At 43.0% G+C, this 23879-nt stretch overlaps 1 protein-coding gene across 1 annotated transcript; it reads right to left on the bottom strand.

Annotated features, from left to right (window-relative positions):
- Positions 1-1874: 1874 nt before the first annotated feature.
- On the bottom strand, positions 1875-21364 carry AMD1 (adenosylmethionine decarboxylase 1). Its single transcript, XM_057413170.1, has 9 exons — positions 20824-21364; positions 10067-10153; positions 7866-7992; positions 7261-7363; positions 6366-6408; positions 6129-6273; positions 5048-5140; positions 4815-4970; positions 1875-4048 (listed from the first exon to the last, which is right to left on the bottom strand). The coding sequence occupies exons 1-9, from the start codon at positions 20952-20954 to the stop codon at positions 3908-3910; spliced, it is 1026 nt and encodes a 341-aa protein (XP_057269153.1). The 5' UTR covers positions 20955-21364; the 3' UTR covers positions 1875-3907.
- Between the last annotated feature and the right edge of the window lie 2515 nt (positions 21365-23879).

The following is a 23879-nucleotide window of genomic DNA, read 5'->3' as shown; positions in this document are numbered from 1 at the left end:
TAAAGCTGGACACCTCACAAACTCACAAGACTGGAGGGGATTCATCTGACAGCAGCACATCTGTAGAAAGCACTTCCTTTCACAGGAGGTTTTTATTTCATTGATTTATTCACAGAAACCAAGTGGAGATGTGGACTTGCAACCAGTTCCATCTCCTCCACTTGTTTGTAAGAAATACTAACATCTATCAGAACTACTGACTATGGCAAGCCTTCCATTCGTGTTGCCATAATGGATGGCATTATGTACGTACCATATTCTCATGTCAGTTATCAGCACCATTTATAGAATAATATTATTGAAGAGAAAAACACTACTGAAAATGAAAAATGTGGAGGTGAGTTCACAAGAGACCTGTGTCGTGGTTTAAACCCAGTCAGGTAATTCGTTCGCTCACTTCCCCCCCCTTTCTTGCCCTCCCCCTGCTCTCAGAGGGACAGAGGGGAGAATCAAAAAGAATGCAACTCCCACGGGTTGAGATAAGAACAGTTTAGTAACTAAGGTATAACACAAATCACTACTGCTACCACCAATGATAATAATGATAAAGGAAATAACAAGGGAAGAGAATACAACACCTCACCACCAGCCGACCGATAACTTGCCCCCCAAGCCCGACCAAGCTCCGACCGATACCTCCTCCAACCCTGCAGTCCCCCAGCCCTTCCGGCTAACTCCCAGTTACATCCTGGGCATGACGTGCTGTGGTATGGAATACCTCTTTGGTCAGTTTGGGTCAGGTGTCCTGTCTCTGCTTCCTCCTGGCTTCCCCTCCTCCCTGGCAGAGCATGAGGCTCACAAAGTCCTTGGCCAAACCAAAACATCATTGTTATCAGCTCTGTTCCCGAGCCGAAAGTCAAAACACAGCACTGCACCAGCTACCAAGAAGGGGAAAAATGACTGCTACTGCTGAACCCAGGACAACCTGTAAACTCCAGGCAAAGCTAAAATAGAAAACCGTTTAGACAAATCTTGAGTTTCGTGGCAGTCAGTCTAGAAAACAGTTCCTACACGGTAGGTTGCTGAGCCTGTTAGACATGATCACTTGATGCTACAAGATGGAATTACTTTTTTTCATAGAGGACCCAGGCTTTTTCAAGAGTGTTACTTGAAATAAATAGGATTTAACTGTTTAATAAGCAATTGCTAGAGAAGTCTAGCATCACAGAATAGGTTCTGTGAAACTAATGAAACCTGTACCCAGAAACTAGCAATTTAAAGGCATTAGGCCTTCAACAGCAACGCAAGTTTTCCGTATTTGTGTGACTTTGGGGATATCACCATTGCTAGAGCTTTGCAGAGATGGTTGAACTGCAGGTGTTTTTCCTGCAAGACTGATCACATGGAACTGATGAGGTCTTGTTGGTTGCATCTGCTTAGCACTGACATTCCTAGCCACTAGCTTCTTGTCTAGTTTACTATCCAGATTAGATACTTCTGTCAACTTAAGAGACAAGCTTCACCTTGAACTCTCCAAGTCAGTCTAAACTTAAGTACCATAGATATAGGCGAGAGTTGTTATTTAAGACCAGTAGAAGAAAAGAGTTATCCTACTTCAGAAGGATTTTAAGTGTTCAATGTTTTTAATGTTGAAGGAAAAAAAATGCAGGTTAGATGAAGACACCAAATCTAAAGTTTTCAGGTGTTCATTTAGGCAAATATTTTTAGCCTCAATAACGGCATCATTTTCATTTTGCTTCCTTTAACATCCTGTCTCATTTAACTACTGCTATGCTCACCATTGAGATGCATTCCCTACAAGGGCAAAGTAAATTTAAAGTAATTTAGGACAAGCACAAATTAATTCAGAATTAAACTATCTGGTAGCAAAAAGCATGAAGCGTGAAGAGTAGAATTGCTGGATCATCACTACAAACAATTTAAGCGAACTTTTATTGAAGCATTAAGTTGTGGTACAGATATTTTTAAATGATCAAAGTCTAACACCACAGAAATTATAAACACCATACTCCCCCCATCCTGATCACCCTAGATAGTTCAATAATCCATTCAACAGCTTTCATTTTTATAGCTTAGGCTTATGCTTCTATCTGTAAATTGTCTACTTCAGTATTACTTGAAAAGGGATCTTCAGTCTTCTTAAAGGACCTCAAGCCAACAAATGTCAGGTCAGTTGGGACAACATTAAAAAAAAAAACAAACAAAAAAAAAACCACTGAAATATTGGTCCTCAATATTAACACCAAAAAGCATTAGTGCCATTTACAGCATGTAATCCATAACATTGGTAAAGAACATCAACAATATATTTAAAAAAAAAAAATCAAGCTGTTCCAACCACTCGATTTCTAACCAAGTAGACTTTAGTTTAGAAGCACTGGAAAAGTGCTTCATTTATAAATATGGAAGGAAAACAAAAACCCAAAAAACAACCATTGTGTCAAACCAGAGAAAGTCAAAACGTCACTAGGACAAGAGGGGTAAAAAAATAATCTCAATTTTGTAGTTAACATGCTGGTCTCACAGCTGTTAAAATCCCAGTATTTGCAAACATAGCTGAAAGTGTGCCACCTCTTTCAAGCCTGTATTTTAGTCAATACCATTAAAGTGACTTTGAATTATACTTATTCATGCTCTATGAATAGCATTCTACTTCACTTCTGTCCAGGTGTCCCAGACAGTTCTTGTTCTATGCCTTCACTTTAATGCCCTCAAGTCACCGTAAGAGGAACCACCTTAGTAGTTAGGAGGAAAAAAACAGATGAAGTCACAACACTCAAATACAACATAAGTCACATGCACAACAATGTCACAGGACTGTCACAAGATAGAGGCATTAGCTTTGCTTTGAACAACAAAATGAAGTGACACTGGACCAGTTTAGAAGCACTCTTTACAGTCAGAAGTGGTAGGTCACAGGTTTTACCGAGAGTAATCCAAATCAATCAACACATCCAGACTGGCAAATCCCGCTCCTTCATTAGATCTACCTGCCAGCACCCAAAAGCACCAGCCTCTTAGTCTGACATAACTGGTGATTAGGAAAGAAAATGTCTGGTGCCAAAATGAGCTTGCACTTTGCAGAGCTGTCACACAACTACACCAAAGCACTTACAGCCTGACTCAGCATTTCCCCTCTCAAGCCTTGGACCTTCTTCGAATTCTGCCGTTGTGTAGTAGTGTGACACTCAGGGATGTGGACAGATAAAGAGGCATTAAGGTAAGACGAAATTTTACCAGCATTAGTACCAAGACCCAAGTTTCTAAAGGTGAAAGACCAGTGCATTAGCCCAGTGCTGCAATACAGCTGAGCAAATTCCTTTAAGCTTTATTAGAGCATGAAAAGTCAGTCCGATTTAAAAATAAATGAGCCACCACTTGTAGTAGCAAAACTATTTGTAAATGTTTTAAGAATTTTCCAAACATGGACATGTTAGTGAGGAATCAGTTTCATTAGAAATCATAAAAGTTTGTCAAAAACTGTTTTAGACTGAAATCGTAACATAAACGAAAAAAGAGTGACGATTTAACAGAGAACTGTCCCCAGTGAGCAGGTGGAGGCTAAAGCCTAATGAGGACGAAAGCCTTGTCTGTGGGGAATTTTTGGTGATACCTGGAGAAAAACTATACTGTGTGCAATTCTACCTGAATCATTTTTACAAGTGTTGTAAAGTTTCATACAGTAAGATTTTTCTACATGCACTTCAATTTCACAGCAAGAGTGGCATAGAGTACCTAAACACAGAAGAGAGCATTCATGCAAGATATCTAACTCCTTGATATAATAATGCATACAATTCAAAATGGTTATACTATGATTACACCTAGGGCTTTCCACAGCTACAAGGTGGTGGGAGTGGAAAGCGTGGCCCCCTGAATCATTAACTAGAAAGCAACCACCACCTTCTATATGGGATTTCTTTTTGCGCTTTTTCTTCATTCTTAATCAACTATGCTGTTGCTGGCGATTTTTTGTGAAACTGGTAAAGACGAAGTTGTAATCACTGAATTGGGCAATCTGGTGATCAAGACGTTTAAACCCTTCAATCTTCTGGGCAGAAGAGAACACTGTACGACATTTAGAGCTCTAAAAAACAAAAGAATGAAAACGTCACTTTTGTAAACTTAGCATTTAGACATAGTAAATGCATGTATTTTACATGTGGTTCTTGTGATACTCCAGGGAGATCTTACAGCAGCCTTCCAGTGCCTACAGAAAAGCCGGAGAGCCTTTTACAGAGTCATGTAGTGACAGAACAACGGGGCAATGGTTTTAAACTGAGAGTGTAGATTTAGAGATAAGGAAGAAGTTCTTTACTGCATGGGTGGTGAGGCACTGGCACTGGTTGCCCATAGAAGCTGTGCCTGCCCCACCCCTGGCAGTGTTCAGGCCAGGCTGGACAGGGCTTTGAGCAACCTGGTCTAGTGGAAGGTCCCCTGCTGATGGCAGGGGGTAGGAACTAGATGATCTTTAAGGTCCCTTCCAACCATAACCAACCTAGGATTCTGTGACTAGCTGGCAACATCACCATAGTACAACTGACAGCTGAAGCCAAATCCAGAAAAATACCGAAGCAAGAAATTATGCCTATACAGAACTGCACAGGAAGTCATTAGAGCACTGAGATTGGGCTGCCCCATATTAGCATTTCCTTAAGTTTCCTGGAGATCAGATTTAGTATATACCAAAGCAATACTGAAGAATATTTCTACTTTCCAAAGAAACTACCATGCAAACAGAGATAAACTGTAAACTATTCATGCTCCAGTAAAAAAACCCAAACAAACTCTACCCTTGCTTTGTTTGCATCTGTGCATTTCAGGGTCTGACCACCTAATGTAAAAAACCTCACCTGATTAACAAAGAGGGTTGTCACAAATTTTCCTGGCTTGAAAACCTCTACAACTTTTCTAATCAGATCATCATAAGAGGTCTGACTTATGTTTGTTTCAAAACTAACATAAGAAAACTCTGGTTCTGGAGTGATGTGAATAGTCCAGTAAGTTCCCTGGAAAGAAAAAAAAATAAATTACCAAATAGTAACTATTTATTTTAACATTCATTATCCCTAAGTGTGAAACTTACATCTGATTTCATCCCATTCATTGAATACCCACAAGGATTGAACATTGTAGCATCAATAACAGAACCTGGTATCAGGTCACGAATTCCACTCATCTGAAATAGAAATTAAAATTACACCATTTAGTTTATTATACACCCTTACATTTGTTTAGATTTAAATCAAAGGCAGGACAAACAATTTAGGTAACAGGACACCAGAAGTCTCCCAGTAACAAGTCAGTCTGATAATGTGTACCACTGTAGATGAACTTGTTTTGCACCCTGCCACTTACTAAGTGACTGACAAGCTGCATGCAAGCTATCAGATACACTGCCTCCCACTGAACCAAGCTGCATACCTCCAAGACGAGGGAACAGCTCAGGATTCTAAAATGGCATGGTTTAGTTGCTTCTTCAACTAAAATGGAAAATGGAGCTCCTGTTCAACCAGTATCCACAAAGTGAAGGCTGTTACCATTTACTCCAGAGTAACAACATATTTCTTTAGAATGAAGTACAATCCCAAGCACTTTGATTCTCCACATGGTAGCTGAGCTACAGCCAAATCTCAATAGCAAATACAGTATGAGAAACAAAGCCTAAGATCAAGTCAATGTACTTGTCAGAGAAACCTGTTTATGTCACAGGACCTTCCCATTGGAAAAATGAAGCAAAACCATCAAGTTACACCTAGACTTTAACCCTCCCTGGCCAAATGGCTCCAGAATTTAACCTTAACTCTGACGCATAGATTCCCATGGCATTCATTATCTTCAGTTTAAGTCTTACTCCTCCTAATCTCCATCCTTCAGCAACAGTTACTCAATCGTGGTTTTAGTTCTACTTCTCCATTTTCCAGAAGACAAGCTTCCAATCATGCAAAGCACTGCAAGTTGCTCCTCTCAACAGATTAAAAGCAGGGGCATTGAAAATGTTAAAATTATACTCCCCAAAACATTCTAGATTTAAATTAAATCCCCAAAACAGCAATCTAACATTTTCTACAGCATCTTTTCTACCCCAAAAATAAACCTTGTATTGAATGGTGAAATGTTTTATTGCCACATTTCCCCCCAAATGCTTAGTTTTCAAGTGAACATACACGAGTGACATCATTTGCAGTAACACCATCTTTCATGTAGAACTGGTCCATAACTACTGGGTCAAGCTCACTCATCAGAATTTCCAGTGTCTGATCAGGCTGATTGGATATCCGACTCTCTGGGAAATCCAGGGTGTACAGGTACCTGCATAAAATACAGATCATGTATGTAATAAATACTAGCAGCACCAAGTTCTACTGTAAGGCCCAAAGATTTCAAAATCTCCACATACATACCAGCAATCAGAATTCATACGCCCCATGCAATAAGCTGCTCCATCTAGACAAGGAAAAAAGTCTCCAGTTAATGCACAACAACTAATCCTTTAAATATGAAATTAAGCTAACCTTTTCCATAAAGACAGAAGTCTTCTGCAGAACACTAACAGTGCACTGATACAGTCAGCCTCTCCATCAAATAACCAGGCATTTAACTTTAGGAATGTAAAGCCGATAATCAGGAAAACAGGCTCCCCCAGAAGGTGGCCTGGGCACCCTAGTTCAGAGTCTACTACCAGGAAATTCAGATGACAGCTTTGGCTTTGCATGGACAGAAGCCCTGGCACTCTTAAGCATCTATTTAATGAATTTATGACTACCATTTATTTTCAAAATAACTCGGGCAAGTACTACAGCATTTATGTTCCTTGAGAAAGCTTCTCTGTCAGTTAAAATTCAGTGTTATTCTTGTAAGCTTTACATTGTATAAAATGTTTAAATTCAGTCTTTCATGAGTGGCTTCCCTGAGAAAAGCTGACTTTTTTCTTCAGCATATTAGTTGCCTTAAATTACCATCCTACCTTTTTAATGGGGCATTATATAATCCAGTAAGAGCTGGATTCTGCAAACTGACTTACTACACTCCATTTGGAAGTCTTCAGACTTCAGTTAAGACAAGGTACTGACTGTCAAGTTTTGTAGGATTTAGATTTTGATCTTGGCAAGTTAAGTGTCAGAAATGCAGAAAGTAAGTATTTACAGCTTTTGATTTTTATGCAGCTCAAGCTTGTACTGGCTGCAGAACCGCAAGGACTGAGGAATGAATGGCCTGGCAGTCTGTATGTGTCACTTCCCACTTCACACCAACACTTCATACAAGCTGCGCAATATTGCTTAAGTTTCATGAACTTACTTGGGAAAATTTCATTAAGAAACTCGACTTCTTCCTGGAAATTCCTATGTGGGTACTCCTGGTGGGAAGGCTTCATGAAATTCTTACGTGAATAAAAGAAGCTCTGAAAAAAGAAGGAAAAAAACAAGTGCATCATCACAACTACTGAACATACCCATCCATCTTGAATATGAAGATCTAGAAAAACGCAAGCACTTAGCTTTCACAGATCCTAAGCTTTCATTGTCAAAACACTGCTACCTGTATTTCTATTTCAGAGGCATATGGTTATTCTTAGCTTAATTTCTAAGCCTCCGGAAACACCTCCAAATCTGTTTTCCCACAAGAAAATGTCCGTTACTTCAGCACCGACAACACAGACATGGAAGTCTTTCACCCTTAAGTAACCTTAACTCAGCACAATAGCACTTGTAAGTTAGCATCCTTTAAGAGGAAAATAGAAGGCCAAATACTACAGCAAAGTAAGCAATCTTAAACTTCAATTTTCCCATTATGGGAAGCATAAATGACAAAGTTTCAGAATATTTAATAAAATCAGTGAATTTGGAATACTCATAAAAAGCTTTGTACATTCTAAGGAAGATGAAGCATTTCTGACACCTCACCTGAATTGAGTCAAACCCACTGTACTCCCTAGCAAGCTCCAACAGGGGAACCAGTGCTTGCAGTAAGAGGGTGGTACCACACGTCTTCAAAATGAAACGTCTCTTGGAGACAAACATGCTACTCTCACTGTAAAAAAAAAAAAAGGTGTGTTAAAAATATATTAAGTGCTCTACATAAAAGCCTGGAGACACTAGTTAGATCTTGCTTCTCATCCCAACCAAATGCATTACTGTAAGTGAATTCAGCATACAGTACATAAACAAGCTTGGCAAATGGATCAAACCAAGACACTTCAGTTAACATTTGAGAGCTGTTCATGGTTTCCTGGAACAAATACCTGCAGCAAGTGTGATACTGCACAGCAACCACATTTCAAGAAGAGAGGTACTACATGTGTTACATATCCTCAATCTATTCAAGGAATTACAAACATGCTGTGAAGCAGGTACACAACAGACATTCTATTTAACTTCTTAACCAAGACACAGAGTCAAGCTTGAAATCTGACTTACTTGGGTGAAATAAAGCCTCTGAAAACATGAACTCAAAAAAGGCAAAAGCCCTAATTTCATAACCTGCCTGCACCTTCTCCTGAAAAGTGGTAAATCAGCACCTATCCACAAGAACAGGAAGACTCATAATGAAAGTATAGTCATAGCTATAGGATATGCTTTATACATAAGCTTCAGAAGTGAACTATACATAAACCATAAGTCAGATACTTAACTACAGTCCCACTGAACTGGAGACAGGCATAGATACTACATCCAGAACATTTACACGTGTGTAACAAGTATCTTCTCACCAAATAACTGAGCAATGGGAATACAAGTCCAGCTTAAACAGCATTCCAAACCGAATTTAAGAATTTGAAGGTTCTATTTTATCCAGCACATAGTTGTAACAAATTACATTCATTTCAGAATTTTATTTCAAATATACAAAGCTTGTGGAATCAAGACTTCAGCACAGTTCCTTGGACTAGCTTGCTTAGCCCAACCTTGCCCTCAAGACAGTCCTTCAGAGTACAAAAGCTTCAGTTTTGTAATCTGAAGTAAAGCAGAAAATGTAACTGTGTCTGTGAAGTTCATGTAGAAAAAGTATGAAAGTGTTCTGCACGATGAAAAACACGTATCAAAAGTGGCATCCTTACAACTAACTGCTGAACAGCACAAAACCTCCAGGATTTTGAAGAAGCTACATTTTCACAGGTGTCCTTAGCTCAGCTGCAGGAGCTGTTCCCCCTGACTGCACTGTCTGGGGTTAAAGCCAATCTGCTGGCACAGTTTTTGCCGATCCAAAAATGACATGCACTATTTTGCTGAAGCAATCCTAAACCTCTTTAACTGGGGAGACTTACTTATCTCTGGACAAAATTCAGTGATCAAGTGCAGAAATACCATGGCTGTGTCCTTACTCATTAGCTAAATAAAAAAATACAAAAAAAAATACAAAAACTTTGCTCTCATGAGACTTGGAGTGCTCAAGTGAGGACTTGGAGGTCTCACCATGTACAGTTCTGGTGTCCCCAACATAAGGACATGGAGCTGTTTGAGCAAGTCCAGAGGAGGACTGCAAGGTTGATCGGGGGACTGGAGCACTTCCTTTATGAAGACAGGCTGAGAAAGTTGGGACAGTTCAGCCTGGAGAAGAGAAGGCTGCGTGGAGACCTCATTGCAGCCTTCCAGTATCTGAGGGGTCCTACAAGGATGCTGGGGAGGGACTCTTCATTAGGGACCATAGTGGTAGGACAAGGGGGAATGGGTTCCAACTTAAACAGGGGAAGTTTAGATTGGATATAAGGAGGAAATTCTTTCCTGTGAGGGTGGTGAGGCACTGGAATGGGTTGCCCAAAGAAGCAGTAAATGCTCCATCCCTGGCAGTGTTCAAGGCCAGGTTGGACGGAGCCTTGGGTGGCATGGTTTAGTGTGAGGTGTCCCTGCCCATGGCAGAGGAGCTTGGAATTAGATGATCTTAAGGTCCTTCCCAACCCTAACCATTCTGTGATTCTATGATAACTATGAAAACATTTCCACTACTGAACAGAAGCATGGCAGCACAATGCTTAGCAGACCCCTACAAATTGTAGTCACAAAGAACAGGATCTTCACCCAAGGCTGGATTCTCAGGCAAGTGGATCCCATACAACATCTTTAACTTTTTACCTCTTGGAGACTGAAAGAATAAACTAGAGGCTTACCTGAGTACATAAGCTTCCTGCTTGTCAGTTTTTGTCACACTTATGATCAAACAATGCACATTCTCCAGAAGTTTGTCCCACTCAATCCTATAAAGAAATTATAGAAGAACACAAAAAAAAACTATTAAACAAACTGAAGCTTTGTGGAACCCTGGGTGAAAAGTATAGCCTAAAACAAGGCTGCAGCTCTTGTCTTGAGTTGCTGGATCTGAGAGCATGAAAGGCAAAGACTTTTTATATAGGAACTGTACCACAATACAGTAATATCGAATTCTTGGCTCAAGATCTGTTAGGGTAATCTGCTACACAAGGACAATTGTCCAACTGCAATCCCAAGCACCAAATTAGGCAAATCAGGATAACCTTCAATCCTGCATCCCATATGTACTAAGACAGAATTCATTGCTGTAACTTAAGGCATGCTTTAGGTTGAATGTCCATGTACTTTAATCACAATAGCCACTGGCAGCTACCAGAGTAATAAATCAGCAAGTTAACATGTTTAGTGTGCCCAGCTTAGAGTCAAGTTCATAGTTTTTTTAGGGCTGGTTTTCAATTAAATTATCTTAATGACCTGAATTCCTCTTTGATCAATCAGCACCACAGAATTCTTTCTCTGTAGAAAATATAGAATACTTGTAGCATATAGTTTGCAGTACTACACTGACAAGGAAATAAACGGAACTGTTTTCATATAGTGCAAGTTGAAGCTACAGTGCTAGACTTCAGTCTTGTGGTAGGAATTCAGGATTTCAATGCAATTACTCATTCTACAGGGAATTTTATTAAAAAAAAAAAAAATCAAAATCAAAGGGCTCAAATTAAGCCCAAACACTTCCAAGTACTCATGAGGAATGACAGACTTGGGTGGGGTGGGGAGTAAGTTTGGTTGTCACTACAGTCTTGTATCTACACCAGATCAGTAGAATCAAACATAGCAGAATTTGCTATAAAGCAGACAGGAACAGATACAGCTTCCTCAACTTGCAAAATTACAGGCTGCCAGCTGCCCTACTTCTCCCATCCCTCCCTTCCCACAGCACACTCCACCCGCAGGTTTGTGATGGCTCTTATGCTCAGACCTGTCATGAGCCAAGACATTTAGTAACCCAGCTTAAAACAAAGCTGCCCATCAGGGCTGGAACAAATACAGGACCCATTGCAGCTAGTAGCACAAAACTGCTATTTCTTTCATCACCAAGCAAACTATTAGATTAGCTCAGCTGCCCATGTAACTGTCAGTCTAATCCTTCCTCAGAAGTAGGTCTGTCTCCCTTTGACACTACAAAAGCACTGTAGCTGTATTTCAGGACAGAGCACTCGCTATTAATTCTATCAGAAGAGTTCCACCAGCAGCCACCATTTTTCCCCTTGGAAAACTGGTCAGTTTACAAAATTGAAGTTTCAGATTCTGCTGTACATACAGGTAAAATATCCATATGTTCTTTGCTTCTCTAAACACCCCAACAAATGTCTTAATTTCTCCCTCACTTAAAGAATGCCTCTTGAAACTAAATTCTGTACCTTCAGTAATACTTAAGTCTCTTACCCTTGAAAGTGTATGTTACACTAAACCAGGATATTTATACAGAAGTCAACCACAATATACTTAAATGAGACTTGCGCTCTGGCCTCCTTTTACTCAAGACTGAAGCTATTAAAAATGTGTTTAAGAGAATCCTACACATCTTAACATCCCTCAGGATTAAGTGTCAAGCTGAATAAGTTTCTGAACTCAGTGATATAACCAGATACTTCAAATCAAAGTCAGGTTTTCCCTACCTCCCCAGTTAGTGAACCTTGATGAAATACTTTTCTGCAACTACAAACATAGCAGCCCAGACCACTTGAACCTGCATGTCATTAAAAACAAACAAAACAAAGAAAAAAAAACCACCAAAAAGCCCCAACAACCCCAAAAAACTCCACGCAACACCCCACAAAACCAAAAACACAGCCTGTTTTTAATGCTCAGTTGAAGTTCCACACATTCATTCAGCTCTACACTTATGTCACTGACTTGAGTTTAGCTCAGTTTCTGATACTCAAATTTACATGAAAATGCAAGTGTCTTCTCATCTCTGAAAAACCTGGAAAATGCGAAGAGTGAAATAGTTTCTACTACACCTATTTTTTAAATGCTCCTAGACAATCATGCTATTTTGCTGAGGACTGAAGGACATCGATTTCTCTGTAAGCTACAGCACACCTGCATAAGTTGGCCAGCCTTAGTATATTCCCTCTAACATCCTATTATACTCTTCCTATAAACTGAATTAGGTAACGCGTCAATTTGTTCAAATCACTCCAGCATCACTAAGGGCGGTATTTCATCTGTCATTAAGTGTCTGACATAGCACTTATGGAAGATGAGGCAGAGTTCCCTTGCACTGCCTGATGCTGAGCTGCAGTAACCCCATTTGTACATTACTACAAATCTGATTTCGTACTTGTATAAATCAATGGGTATGTAACTATCTAAGCTTTGCAAGAGCATACATCTTGGCCTTCACAAGCTTCTTACCTAGTCAGTCAAAACCTTACCATTATGCAGACAAGTGAGAGTCAAGACAGACAAGTCAAGTCAGACAAGCGAGTTGTAAACAAGCATCACTGTAGTGCAGCAGTTCCATCCAGACACCTCAGGAAAATGGCTCATTTAAGTTTCAGTCACATATTAGCAGAGAAAGATGTAACAATTCTGGTGTGCAAGTAGTCCAGCAATGAGGGATCAGTACAGCACACAAACAACAATACAATATTGCATGTTAAGTCCAAAGCCTAAGAAAGTCCCTAGTTAACACTTGTTAGTACTACAGCTGGCATTTAGATACTACGGCTGAAATTTGCAGTTGCCCAAGACTTTGTTTCTTAAAACTTTGCTCAATTCTTTACTATTTCACTACAGAAACCAGAGCTAAGCGTATGCTACATCTTCATGTGTTGAACCTTTAAAGAAATTAAGGGCAAGTTCATAATTTGATCTATTTAGGAAAAAAAGCCTGCAAGTTGAGAAACATAAAAGACACCAGGCTTGACTCATCAGCAGACATGTAACAGGCTAACAACGGGTTGCAGCACCCAGGATGGGACCTGGGAGAAGTTTTGCAGTGATGCCGTCCTGTACCTTACGTATTTTAAGGTTAAGCACAGAAAATTGCATTTGATTTCAATATAATCTATTTAAACAAGATGACCTTAGTATTTGACATTTTCCATTGTTTAAAGCTGAGCTAAGGAAGAACATCTGGGACTACTTTCTATCAAGCAGACAGTTCACCAGAACTCTAACTCTTGCATTTCTTCCTTTTCTTTAATCTGTGTAATTGTTACTAGAGACAATCTATGTCCATCCACACTTACTGTAGATACAAGAAAATCCACCTTACAAACAGTATTTCAATAGTTATCAGTACATGTATTGCAGCTGATCCTATTTTATTTTAGCAAATGAAAAATATCCTAAAAGTTAGTAATTGGGAAATACTTGATAACTTTACTACTTATTTCATAACTGATTTTAGCTGGCAAGCAAAGCCTCTAACTGAAGAAAGAGCATCAAAGAGACTGTTTCTCAATAAAATGCTATCATGAGCTTCTGCTCTTCAAAATTCCCCTCTCAATGACATTTGGATGTAGTAATGGTTATTACTATGTCCAAATCACTTCCCATAGCCAGACATGAGAACAATCCCGGACACTTTAGAAACTTTTCTCCTATACTAAAGCCAAGCATACTAGAAAATGATGCACAAATCACTTGTAGCTAAATAAGTTCTGTAGCAGATCTGTATCCACTGGAACTCAAACCAAAAATGCATTTGTGACCAACTCCTCACTGTTAGGTAGGCTTATGTCACACTTCATTCCAAAACTGTAAACTTCAAGTAACTGCCACCTACCAAAAGCCAAAACAGTTTCTCCAGCAGACAAAGCGTGCATCTGAAATGTTTGCACGTGCTCAGAGAACACCAAATTAAAATGGAATACATCTACTCAAATGTAGAAAAGCAGTCCATATTTGTATAGTAGAAAGCTGCTTCCTCTATACTTAACCAGCAGAACATGCAAGAGAAAAACAAAGCTCAGCAATCTACTTTACACCTGTGCCATACTGGCACAGCCTTGTTACCAGAATGCAAATGATTTTCATGCAAACTGCCACCCAAGTATGTCAGTACAGGAAACCTATCAGAACAGAGAAGCATTTTATTTTCAGGAACTATGCTTTGAGCTTTTCATGAAATCAAACCCTCTCTACCAAGTTCAAAACCATCATGTTTGCTCCCTTATTTCATATTTCTGAGAAATAAAGGAGGAATAAGACATGAATCAAATTTCCCTTGCCAGATGAATGATACTTTTGAGTGGAAGTTACTGGCCTATTCTGAGCCTTTACCTTCAAGGGTAGAACAGGTTCTTAACACAGGAGTCTAGTATATCAGGCAGTAACACAAAACTGTTGTTTCAGGCCAGCTGGGAAGGCAATAACAGCAATTTAACAAGATAAAGAACTACATCAGTAAGTTCTTCCTATCAGTGATTAACAGCTTCTACAAGCATATCATCCCACCACCCCAGTAACAGTACCTTGCTAAGGCAGCCTGAACAGCATGGGAATGGGAAGAAAAGCTATTCTGCAGTAGGGCAGGAATTCTTAGGAACTAAATCCTCTGAAACTCTTGCAGACAGCTCAAGCTGCACACACACTCTAGCGCAGCTTTTCACCAAGACAACTGACAGGTCTATAGTAATCACAGCAATAAGCATTTTCATCTTGTACTTTAGTGCAAGATCTAGTTTTAAAAGCAAGCATTCAACTGCAGAACAGAGCAACTTATTATTCCCTCACCTACTAAGTTTTTTAGGAGCCAGATATATCAGTTACCTCATTAGCAGGCTGCAGTTCAGTAGGCAAATTCCTACCAATGCCACGGTCCAGAGCAATCAAACTCAATGCCTTGCCTAAACTGACAATGCAGTGAAGACGTAGCCAAGGCATGTGGAAGCTGGCTAAGTATCAGTGTCGGCAGTTGCAATATTAGTTCCATGGATCCTGAAACAGGTAAATGACAGTACAGAGCAACTACACAAAACCCACAAGCTCTTTAAAACACCTCCTAGCAACTCATGTATTTCGTGTAATTCACATGCAGACAACTGCATGTGAATTATTTCCTATGAGAATTATAACAGAGTTTATAAATTGCTGTATAAGATGGATTATCTTTAACTATGTCCACACCCGGAGACACAAGGCACTGGCAACTTGATAATTCTACCTCAGCAGTATCTGTGGAGTGCACAAAACCCACACACCCTCTATATGCTCTGAACATAGATACATAGGAAGACTGCCTGCATCTCCCTTATCTTTAAATTAAGAAACCTTCCAGGGACACACACTTAATCTTGAATTAAAGACAGGCATCTGAATGGAAAATTGCATCCAAAATGTTCCTTAACTAGAAGGTCCTGAGCCAACTACTAAGAAGTTCCCAAAAATTCCAAAACGGCATCAAGATATTTCAGCAATGGCACAAAGATCGTCACAGACAGTCCTTTAAAGTCAGCACACTTCTGTTGCAGGCCTTTTATTATTGCAGTTACAGCAGTATATATGGAATGGCAACTCCATGCTTTACATCCAAAAATATTTAATGGATATCACTGACACTCAAAATGTTTAAGGAAGCATGAGCTCCAATAGGCACATCAGGGCTTCCACAAGACTTACAGACAAGATTCAGGGCAAGTTTGAAAGTCATCTTTTCCACAAGGAACATACTGTAAGGCAGCAAGTATCTACCATAAGTCTCAAATCTTTCTGTCCTCCTGGCTGACTAAACAGCCTTTAGAAAATCCCTTTCAGGAATACACCAGTAGCTACATATTTCAATAGGATGCTTTATGGAGTCTCACTAAGGGACCAAATTTTTGACAAAGTGACTAACCAAATTCTTTAGCAGTTTCAGTGGTAAGGTAGGACAAAACCAAAAAGCCGTCAACAGAAGTCTTAACTTCCTGCAAGCAGTATCACAATCAGTAGTAATAATAGTGAGTGTAAAAGGGTTTGCTTCCTTTGTGTGAAAGCATTAATTACAACTGAGTCACACTCATTTTACCTCTGATTTTGAACTGGTTCACTGAAATCTAGTTTATGAATATCAATTTTGATGATGAGAAGCCTGAATTCTTACATTACATGCTCCAGACTACCTTTCACCTCCACATAAGAAAGTTTAGCAAGCACAATGACAGAAGCCCTTTTCCTGGCACAACCCTGCCATCTTCCCAGGCTCCACACAGAGCAGTGCTACACTATTTTGCTCCAAAGCACTCAGGATTAAGAGCAGAGTAGGGCTCATGGCCCAGTCTCCTTATACATTCACTGTTTGAGACAGCAAACAACACTGCTGTTATTTAGACTGGAGGAAGGGTTAGAGGTGCAGCAGCACTGCAGCACTGAGTTGACTCAGGCTACAGGGTGCAGTACAAAGCAAGTATTTACAGAACTTATCAGATGCTTGACTGTATTGGTGTTTGCAAGTTTTCATGTAGCGCAGGATGAGAATCTCATGTCACCATCACTTCCTTTTGCTCATCACCACACTTTTTTCTCCAGTTTCCTGCATGTCCACATAATTTAGACATACAGAAAGCCCACTAAAGGTCCATAAACAAGCTTAATTTCGGAGTATTCTTCAGGGTTGAATGCTTTAGATACAGACTTTTAACACTTGCATCATTAACTTATGTTTTAAACTTCTGTATGCTCCAGATACACCTTGAGATGGGAAATGCACAGTTGCACACCATCTCAAAGAATACACAGATTATTTTACTGTGGGGATAGCAGAATGGACTACTGACTCACCACAGAATTCCAGGGCTTGTGGCACAATAATTTTGTGGGCTGTTTTTTTCCTTAATTTTAGCAAACTTTTTTTATATATAGTTCAAGGCTATTATTTAAAATAAACATGCTTTACAAAGCACAGTTGAGAACAAGTACTGAAGTTAAAGCAAATTATTTTGACACCACCAAAACCATTAACTCCATTCCACTTCTGTGCACAAGCAGGGTAGACATCTTTGGGGCTTGCCATTATTTCAACCACAAGAACCTTTAACAGAACTGATTAGCAAATGATTCCCCCACCTGAACAGCAAAGCCTACGCTCAATGCTTTTTAAGTTTATAGTTGAGAACTTTACTGAGTGTATTTAAACAGTATAGATCTCTTCTGAAACACTTGACACCTACCCCAACTCTTCTCTAGCAAGCAGGCTTGCCCCCACAGGAGGAAAAAACCCAAACAAGTGAAAAAACACTTAATCGAATCAGTTCTTGAGCTTTTTTCCCTTTTTTTTTCCTGGTGATATCCAGCAAAGACTTTAAAATATCCAATTCTTAGCAAGCACAGGCTACACGGTTTTGTTTTTTTTTTTTTTTTAAAGTTTGAACACCAGCTTAGTCATTCAGTAGATGAATGGCTCACATTTCACTACTAAGCAGGTATTACAATATAAAAGGCAAGCTCAACTGGTTTGGAACTTGATTCCAATTTAGCTATTGTTCTACAATTTCAGCTTTGATTTCAAGTTCAACAGAACCAGCTTATTCAATCACCTTTACAGAATTAGCAGAGGGTTATGCTGTCACATTATTTTTTCATTTGCATCTATCAACTATAATAATTTAATTCTGACAGTGTTCCAAAAGAGAACATTCATACAGAGTCACTGATCATTGCTCCTGGACACAGGTTAACGGCCATTTTCAGACATGTCACAGCTTCCTACCAAAAAGTACACAGCCTCAATTAATATCTTGTATTAAGAACCAGTTAACACAGAGGCCTTCAAAGCTTGTTCACCACTCTGAAACTGTGTTAAAGAACACATTTCACAGCTAGCAGTTTGTATGTACTCTGTTAAAGCTTCACAGCCATATCTAAACCATGCAAAAACTGTCACAATACCTGCCTTGCAATTACATTTAATGCTCTTGAGCAGGTTTTGAAGTTAAGTCTGAAGTTCCATAAAGATGAGCCTGAGCTCACAGGCAGAACACCAGAAAGCATGAATGTGTCAACGAGGAAAGCATCTGCAGAACGCCATCTCTAAACTGGATCTGTATATTCAAGCTCCAGTATATAAACACAAAGTCAAACGAGTATTTTTGACATCTTCCACATTTCAAGTAAAACAAGATGAAACCTGAAGTGCTTACATAACTCAGATGAGCATATATTTCAGCTAGAATTTGCAATAGTCTTCCGGGATTGCCTGATCATTGACTGCACAAGCTGTTACCCTGTGATTATCTGCTACACCACTAAATCTCAAAAGAACTATATAATCACATCTAATTATTTCCATCTTAAGCACATTATTCAGAAAGGTCTAAAATCAGACATGTGAAAGTTACATGAAAAAATTACCTCAGTACACCAACAGGTCAGTGCCAAACGTATTCTTTAGTGCTCCTGGCATAGCAGATGCCTCCGCTACCCATGAGCTAGTGGTGTGTGTATATATACACACACACAACATGGGGGAAAGGCAGTAGGCACCTGCCTACTGGGAATTCAGATCTTTGGATAGTTAACTCTATACATATGTAAACAGAAAAATTGCTGAGAAACACCAAAGGAAAAGACAAATAGCACATGCTAAGCATCTCCGTTCAAAGGCACACTACTATCATTAACATGTTCCAAACACTGAGTACATCACAGCAAGGCTGCCTCCAAGCTACCTGACCAGACCAGCAAGTAATAGTAATGCACAATCAGATCTGGACACACTGAAAACATCCTCCAGCTCCTTTCGGAATCTGAAAAAGCTGAGCACTTTACTATGCTGATAGTTAGCTACCGAGGTAAATATAACCTTCAAATTTGCCCTGCACAAGACAAGCCTATGTCTTTCTTTTCAACTATGTTAGTTAATTACATTTGCATACCAATCCCATCACCCCTACAAACCAGTACATAGGTCTGGGTCTGTTCTAGGCTATATAAGCCAACTTTGCTTTGTAGCTTGCAGCTATGATCTTCCTACCCTTTTTGGACACTTCCGCCAGAACATACTTTTCTGGAGCTCTACACTTGGGACTCTGAAGTGTTCTAGGCCAGGCTAGACAGCGCTTTGGTCTAGTGCGAGGTGTCCCTGCCCGTGGCGGGAGGGGGGCGTCAGTACCAGATGACCTTTAAGGTCCCTTCCGACGCAAACCATTCTGTAATTACTGCAAGTGTTTCCAGACGGCCCCCGTATAAAACACCGTACCGGTGATCCCGTACGGCAAGGACACCTCAGTCCGGTGTGGCCAGGCAGGGTCCCGAGGAGGAGCCGCCTGCCGGCAGGTGCCTCCGCACCAGCGCGCTCGCAGTGCCGCCGAAGCACAGCTCCGCCGCGGGAGGAGTGCCCCTGCCGGCGCGAGCCGAGCGCGGAACACGTGTGCACGGGAGCCCGCACGGGCCGCGGCCCTGCCCCGCCCCCCCGAGCGGCGGCAGAAGCGCCAGCGCATTCTTCACATGCCCATTGGGTGACGGGCGCGGGCCCACCCCCTCGCGGCGCTCCGCTCCCATTGGCCCGGCCTTCTCAATGGGGGAACAGGCATCGCGAGCCGGGAGCGGAACCAAGACACTCACGTGTAAACCGCGGCTCTAGCCGCGATTCCCGGAAAGGGGGGGATCCCTCCGCCGCCTGCCACGCCGCGGGGAAGACACGAGAAGGGCTCCCGCGTACCGCCCGCTTCCCCCTCCCTACGTGAGGGCCGCTGCATGAACCTGTCCAGCTACACAGCGCCGAGAGCGGCTGCGAAACCGGCCACGTGAGGGGACCATCAATCCTCGTCGCGACAGAAAGAGGGATCTCCCTTTTCCCCCTTCCAGCTTTCATGAACTGAGAACGAGATTCCTATCCCCCACTCCCCGCAGTACCGCACAGCTGGTCCCAACGGGCGGCGATTTTCCAAGCCTTGCCTTCCCATCCCAAAGCCGGCCGGGGCGAGGCCCCATCGCGAGGAGACCCACGGCTCAGCCACTACCAGCCGGCTGCCCGGAGCCGCAGCGAGCGCGGGGTCTTGGTGCAGAGGGGTGGGCGCCGCTGCGATGCCCCCGGCCGCCAGCAGCACTGCGACACTCCGCCACCCCCACCCCCCACCCCCCCCCCCCGGCAGACACTCCTGCCCTGCGCGGCACACGCCCGGCTCTCTTCTTCCCGCCGCCACATGTTGCCAGCAGGCACCGCACGGGGCTGCACGAGGTGGCGGCACGGAATGGCTTCCACGCCGTCCCCGGCACTGCCATTTCCCCCTCCCAGCCCCCCCGCCGCCGCCCCTGTCGGGACTAAGGAAAGCTCCTTGCCTCTGCGGGAGAGGGGGTGGTCTCTGGAGGGCAGCGGAAGGTGACCCCCTGCCCTCCAGCGGCTGCGGCGACCTTGCGCCGGCGGACAGGAGAGGACGGGGCTGTCACTGAGGGAGGGGTAAGGAAGCCGGCAGCCGCGCAGGGGCCGAACCCGCCGCGCGCGCGCGCGGCCGCCGCCGCCACCACCGGTTGTGCCGAGCCACCCCGGAACCATCCTCCCGTCAGCGCTGCCGCCAGCCCCCGCCACCTCCACACCCAGCTCCGCACCGCTGCCGCCGCCACGCCCGGGCCGGACCGTGCGTGCGCCGGCCATTCAACGGCCCCTCCCGCCCGCCGGCTGCTAAGGGCAGCGCTGCTACTCCCGCCCCAGCCGTTAACGGACCTGGGTATGGTGCGAAGATCGCCGGACCCCTTGCTCTGGTGCGGCTCCTGCTGCGCGGGCTGCTGCCGGGCGAACCACACCTCCAACAGCTTCTCGGTCCCTTCGAAGAAGTGTGCACCGTTCTCCTTCATGGTGAAACAACTCGGCAACCAACAACCACAGAAATTAACGACAACCAAACTACCGCCCCCGGCCGCTACCGTTTGCCGCTGCTGCACGAGCTGCGCTGCCGCCGCCGGGTCCCAGTCCGTCCCGGGCGGGTTTCACCTTCCAGGGGATTCGCTTAATATTAAAAATAAAAAAAAAAAATAATAAGCAGGATTTTTTTTTTTTTAAACCAGCGAGAACCACCCGAGTGCGCGGCGGCGGGTGCGGCGTGAGCGTATGTGAGAGGGTTACAGTCCGAGCGGGGGTGCGGGCGGGCAGGCGATGCGGTTCGGTTCCTTGTAGTCCGTGTGTTCCCCTGTTACAGAGAAGAGCGTTGAGCGAGCGCTAGCTAATGTCGCCGGCCATACTGTGTAAGCGAGGGACTAAGTGCGCATGTAGCCCATTTTATACTCCGCAGGTAACCACATCACGTAGGATCGCGCTTGCCTATTGGGCTGCCGCCGCTCCGGCCCGCCGTGCCCCGCTTTCCATTGGAGAATCTTGATGCCTGTCGAGGCATATGCCGGTTTCTCTGGCCCCGCCCACTGCAGCCCGCCTACCCGACCGCCGGGAGCGGGAGAGGGAGCGCGGGCGGCGGCGGGGTTGAGGCAGGGCTGAGGCAGCGCGCGGGGCCGCCGTGTGGCAGGCGCGACGGGGACGGGTCGTCCCCGGGGTGCGGAGCTGGGATGCGGGGAGCGATGGGCGGACTGTGGTCGGCAGTGAGCGATCCGTGGGGGTGCGAGGGGGAGCAGGGCTGAACATGGCCGAGAGATGACATGGGAGCAAACCCCGGAACAAGTACCGCGTAGCGAAAAGCAAGCCCGAGAATAAAGCCTCTTCTCGGGCCGAAGCTGTAACGCTCCCTCTGCATCTACTGCCTCTTGCGTTTGCGCTGTCTCTATTGCTAGCTAGTGAAGGGGAAGCTTAACTGAGCGCCCAGTCGGAATTCTCATTCCCCCTTCCCTTCCAGGAGCTCTGTGTGTGTGACCGAAAGTAAGAAGTTATAATTTATATGCGTGTAGAAATGCCCGGGGAGGGCATGTGGAGCTATGTGCCACACAGGAGAGGCAGCGTCTGCCGGGTGGAGCGGGTGTGTGTGCGGGCGCAAAGATTTAACTACCGGCACTATTAGTATTTCTTGTATCTAGAACACATTGTTGCAGACAGCTTTATGGTGTTTTAAAACATTTTTTTTTTTCATCTATATATATACATCAATGCGCATCAACACTATAGTTCAGAATTGCAATACTTCATCGTCCAAGTGAGGAACAGAAAGTACTATCTGCCCCAACGAGCTTACAGTGTAAAGCACGGGACAAGCAGCAGCAGATGGCTGAGGACAGATGAATGAGTCCCTGCTAGGAGACAGTGAGATAGTATCAGAGAATATAATAGGCAGTGGGCTCTGTCCACTCTGACTCACTGAGTCCTTGAGTCATTCCCAAGGCAGCTGGATGTGAATCATTCCCTAGGTGGCTAGTCGCCACTGCACGCACTCCGAGCAGAGCCTTACAGCTGGCAGAGGAACATGTCCTCCAGTCCTGTGGTTTCACTGGCTTTCATTAACTTGTTACTACCATAAAAAAGGTCTTCCGTTTATTTCTGCCTGCATGCTGCCTCCTTCTTTGTGCCGATACAAGCACTTGTGAGCTACGTAGTGACTGCATCAGGTTTAATGGGAACTACTTAGTTTTAAGCATAGTTAGTAGTTTTTGTGATCAGATTAATGTGCATCAGTTTCCCAAACTGATTCACATCCCAGCTACATAAATGCTCATGTTGGTATAAATAAGAATTTATGCTTGGACATGCACAAGAAATTATGGATGGGGAGTGCAGGACCACTTGTTTCAGTAGCCATGATGAATTATAATTGGCTTAAAGTGTTTATGAAACTACAGTTAAGAGTTTGTGGACTCTGTCCAGCCATATTCCCCATTTTTTTTTTTTTTTAATATCAGTCACCCCATCCTTGTTTCTGGATCTGTAACACTTGTTCCTGAGTCCTGTGTCCTGCTGCTTTAATGTTAGTCTCTGGTTTTCACTCAGGTACTCAATCCTGCTTTCTGCTTGCAAGTGATCTGTGTGTCACTGCCGGCCAGATTTCTTATTCTTGTCTTGGATCCTGTCTTGTATGATATTTCTGACTTCCTGATCTTTGGCTGTAGTGGGGTCTCACCATGTGTCTTGGACTATGTGCACACAAACTTCAGCATTTCCTGAAGTCTGACTGTGCTTGTCTGCCCCACTTAACTACTGCTTTCCCTGACTTTTCCAATTCAGGACTTCAACCTCCTCTCACCTGCTACCAGACATCAGCCAGAGTGGGCCTCACCTACCAGCTGTTACTGTTGTCTTGTGGTTTTAAGGCACACCAATCATGTTTCTAAGACATTCCAGACAAGGGCAAGACTCAAAAAAATGAAGTCAGTTCTTTTTTATCTCTAGGAAGCGCCTTGGTATGAGGGAGAACCTATGGAATAGTGTGAAGTACTCATCTGAAAGTTTAACAAGGGACAATACAGCCCAGTATCATCAGCTGACATGAGCAGGGAAATGATCTCAATGTTGAGTAAGATGGAACAGTGAAAGAGTTTGAAAACAAAGACAAGTACTTTGTCTGATGCGATAGAAAAGTAGCAGGGTGATGTAGTGTATTTGGAGCCAGAGAGTATGGCTTTGAACACCTAAAAAGAGATTTATATTAATGCTGAAGGCTGCAGGCCTTCCTTCATGAGAGGCTGGGTTGCTGACAACACACAAAACAGGTGGAGGAGGGAAACACTGAAAGCTCCTTTTTGAACTTGACTGACAACTAGACATGAACAAAGCATTGTCTGAGAGACAGGCTGAGGTTTCAGGAAGGACAGAAGGAGATTGTTGTGGATTAGAGTGAGGTTCTGTGA

Source organism: Pezoporus wallicus, unplaced genomic scaffold (genome assembly GCF_028554395.1).
Source record: "Pezoporus wallicus isolate ANWC-B61680 ecotype Strahan unplaced genomic scaffold, APGP_CSIRO_Pwel_v1 contig_7505, whole genome shotgun sequence".
Taxonomy (NCBI): domain Eukaryota; kingdom Metazoa; phylum Chordata; class Aves; order Psittaciformes; family Psittacidae; genus Pezoporus; species Pezoporus wallicus.
This window is presented reverse-complemented; position numbering and strand designations above follow the sequence as displayed.

Bases quoted from the DNA above. Each gene is read 5' to 3' on its own strand.
- AMD1 (XM_057413170.1), bottom strand. From the start codon at position 20,954: ATGAAGGAGAACGGTGCACACTTCTTCGAAGGGACCGAGAAGCTGTTG. The intron at 7,993-10,066 runs GTAAGCCTCTAG...TTTTTTTTACAG, and splicing joins CAGGAAGCTTATGTACTCAG to TGAGAGTAGCATGTTTGTCT. The intron at 6,274-6,365 runs GTATGTATGTGG...TATTTTATGCAG, and splicing joins CGTATGAATTCTGATTGCTG to GTACCTGTACACCCTGGATT.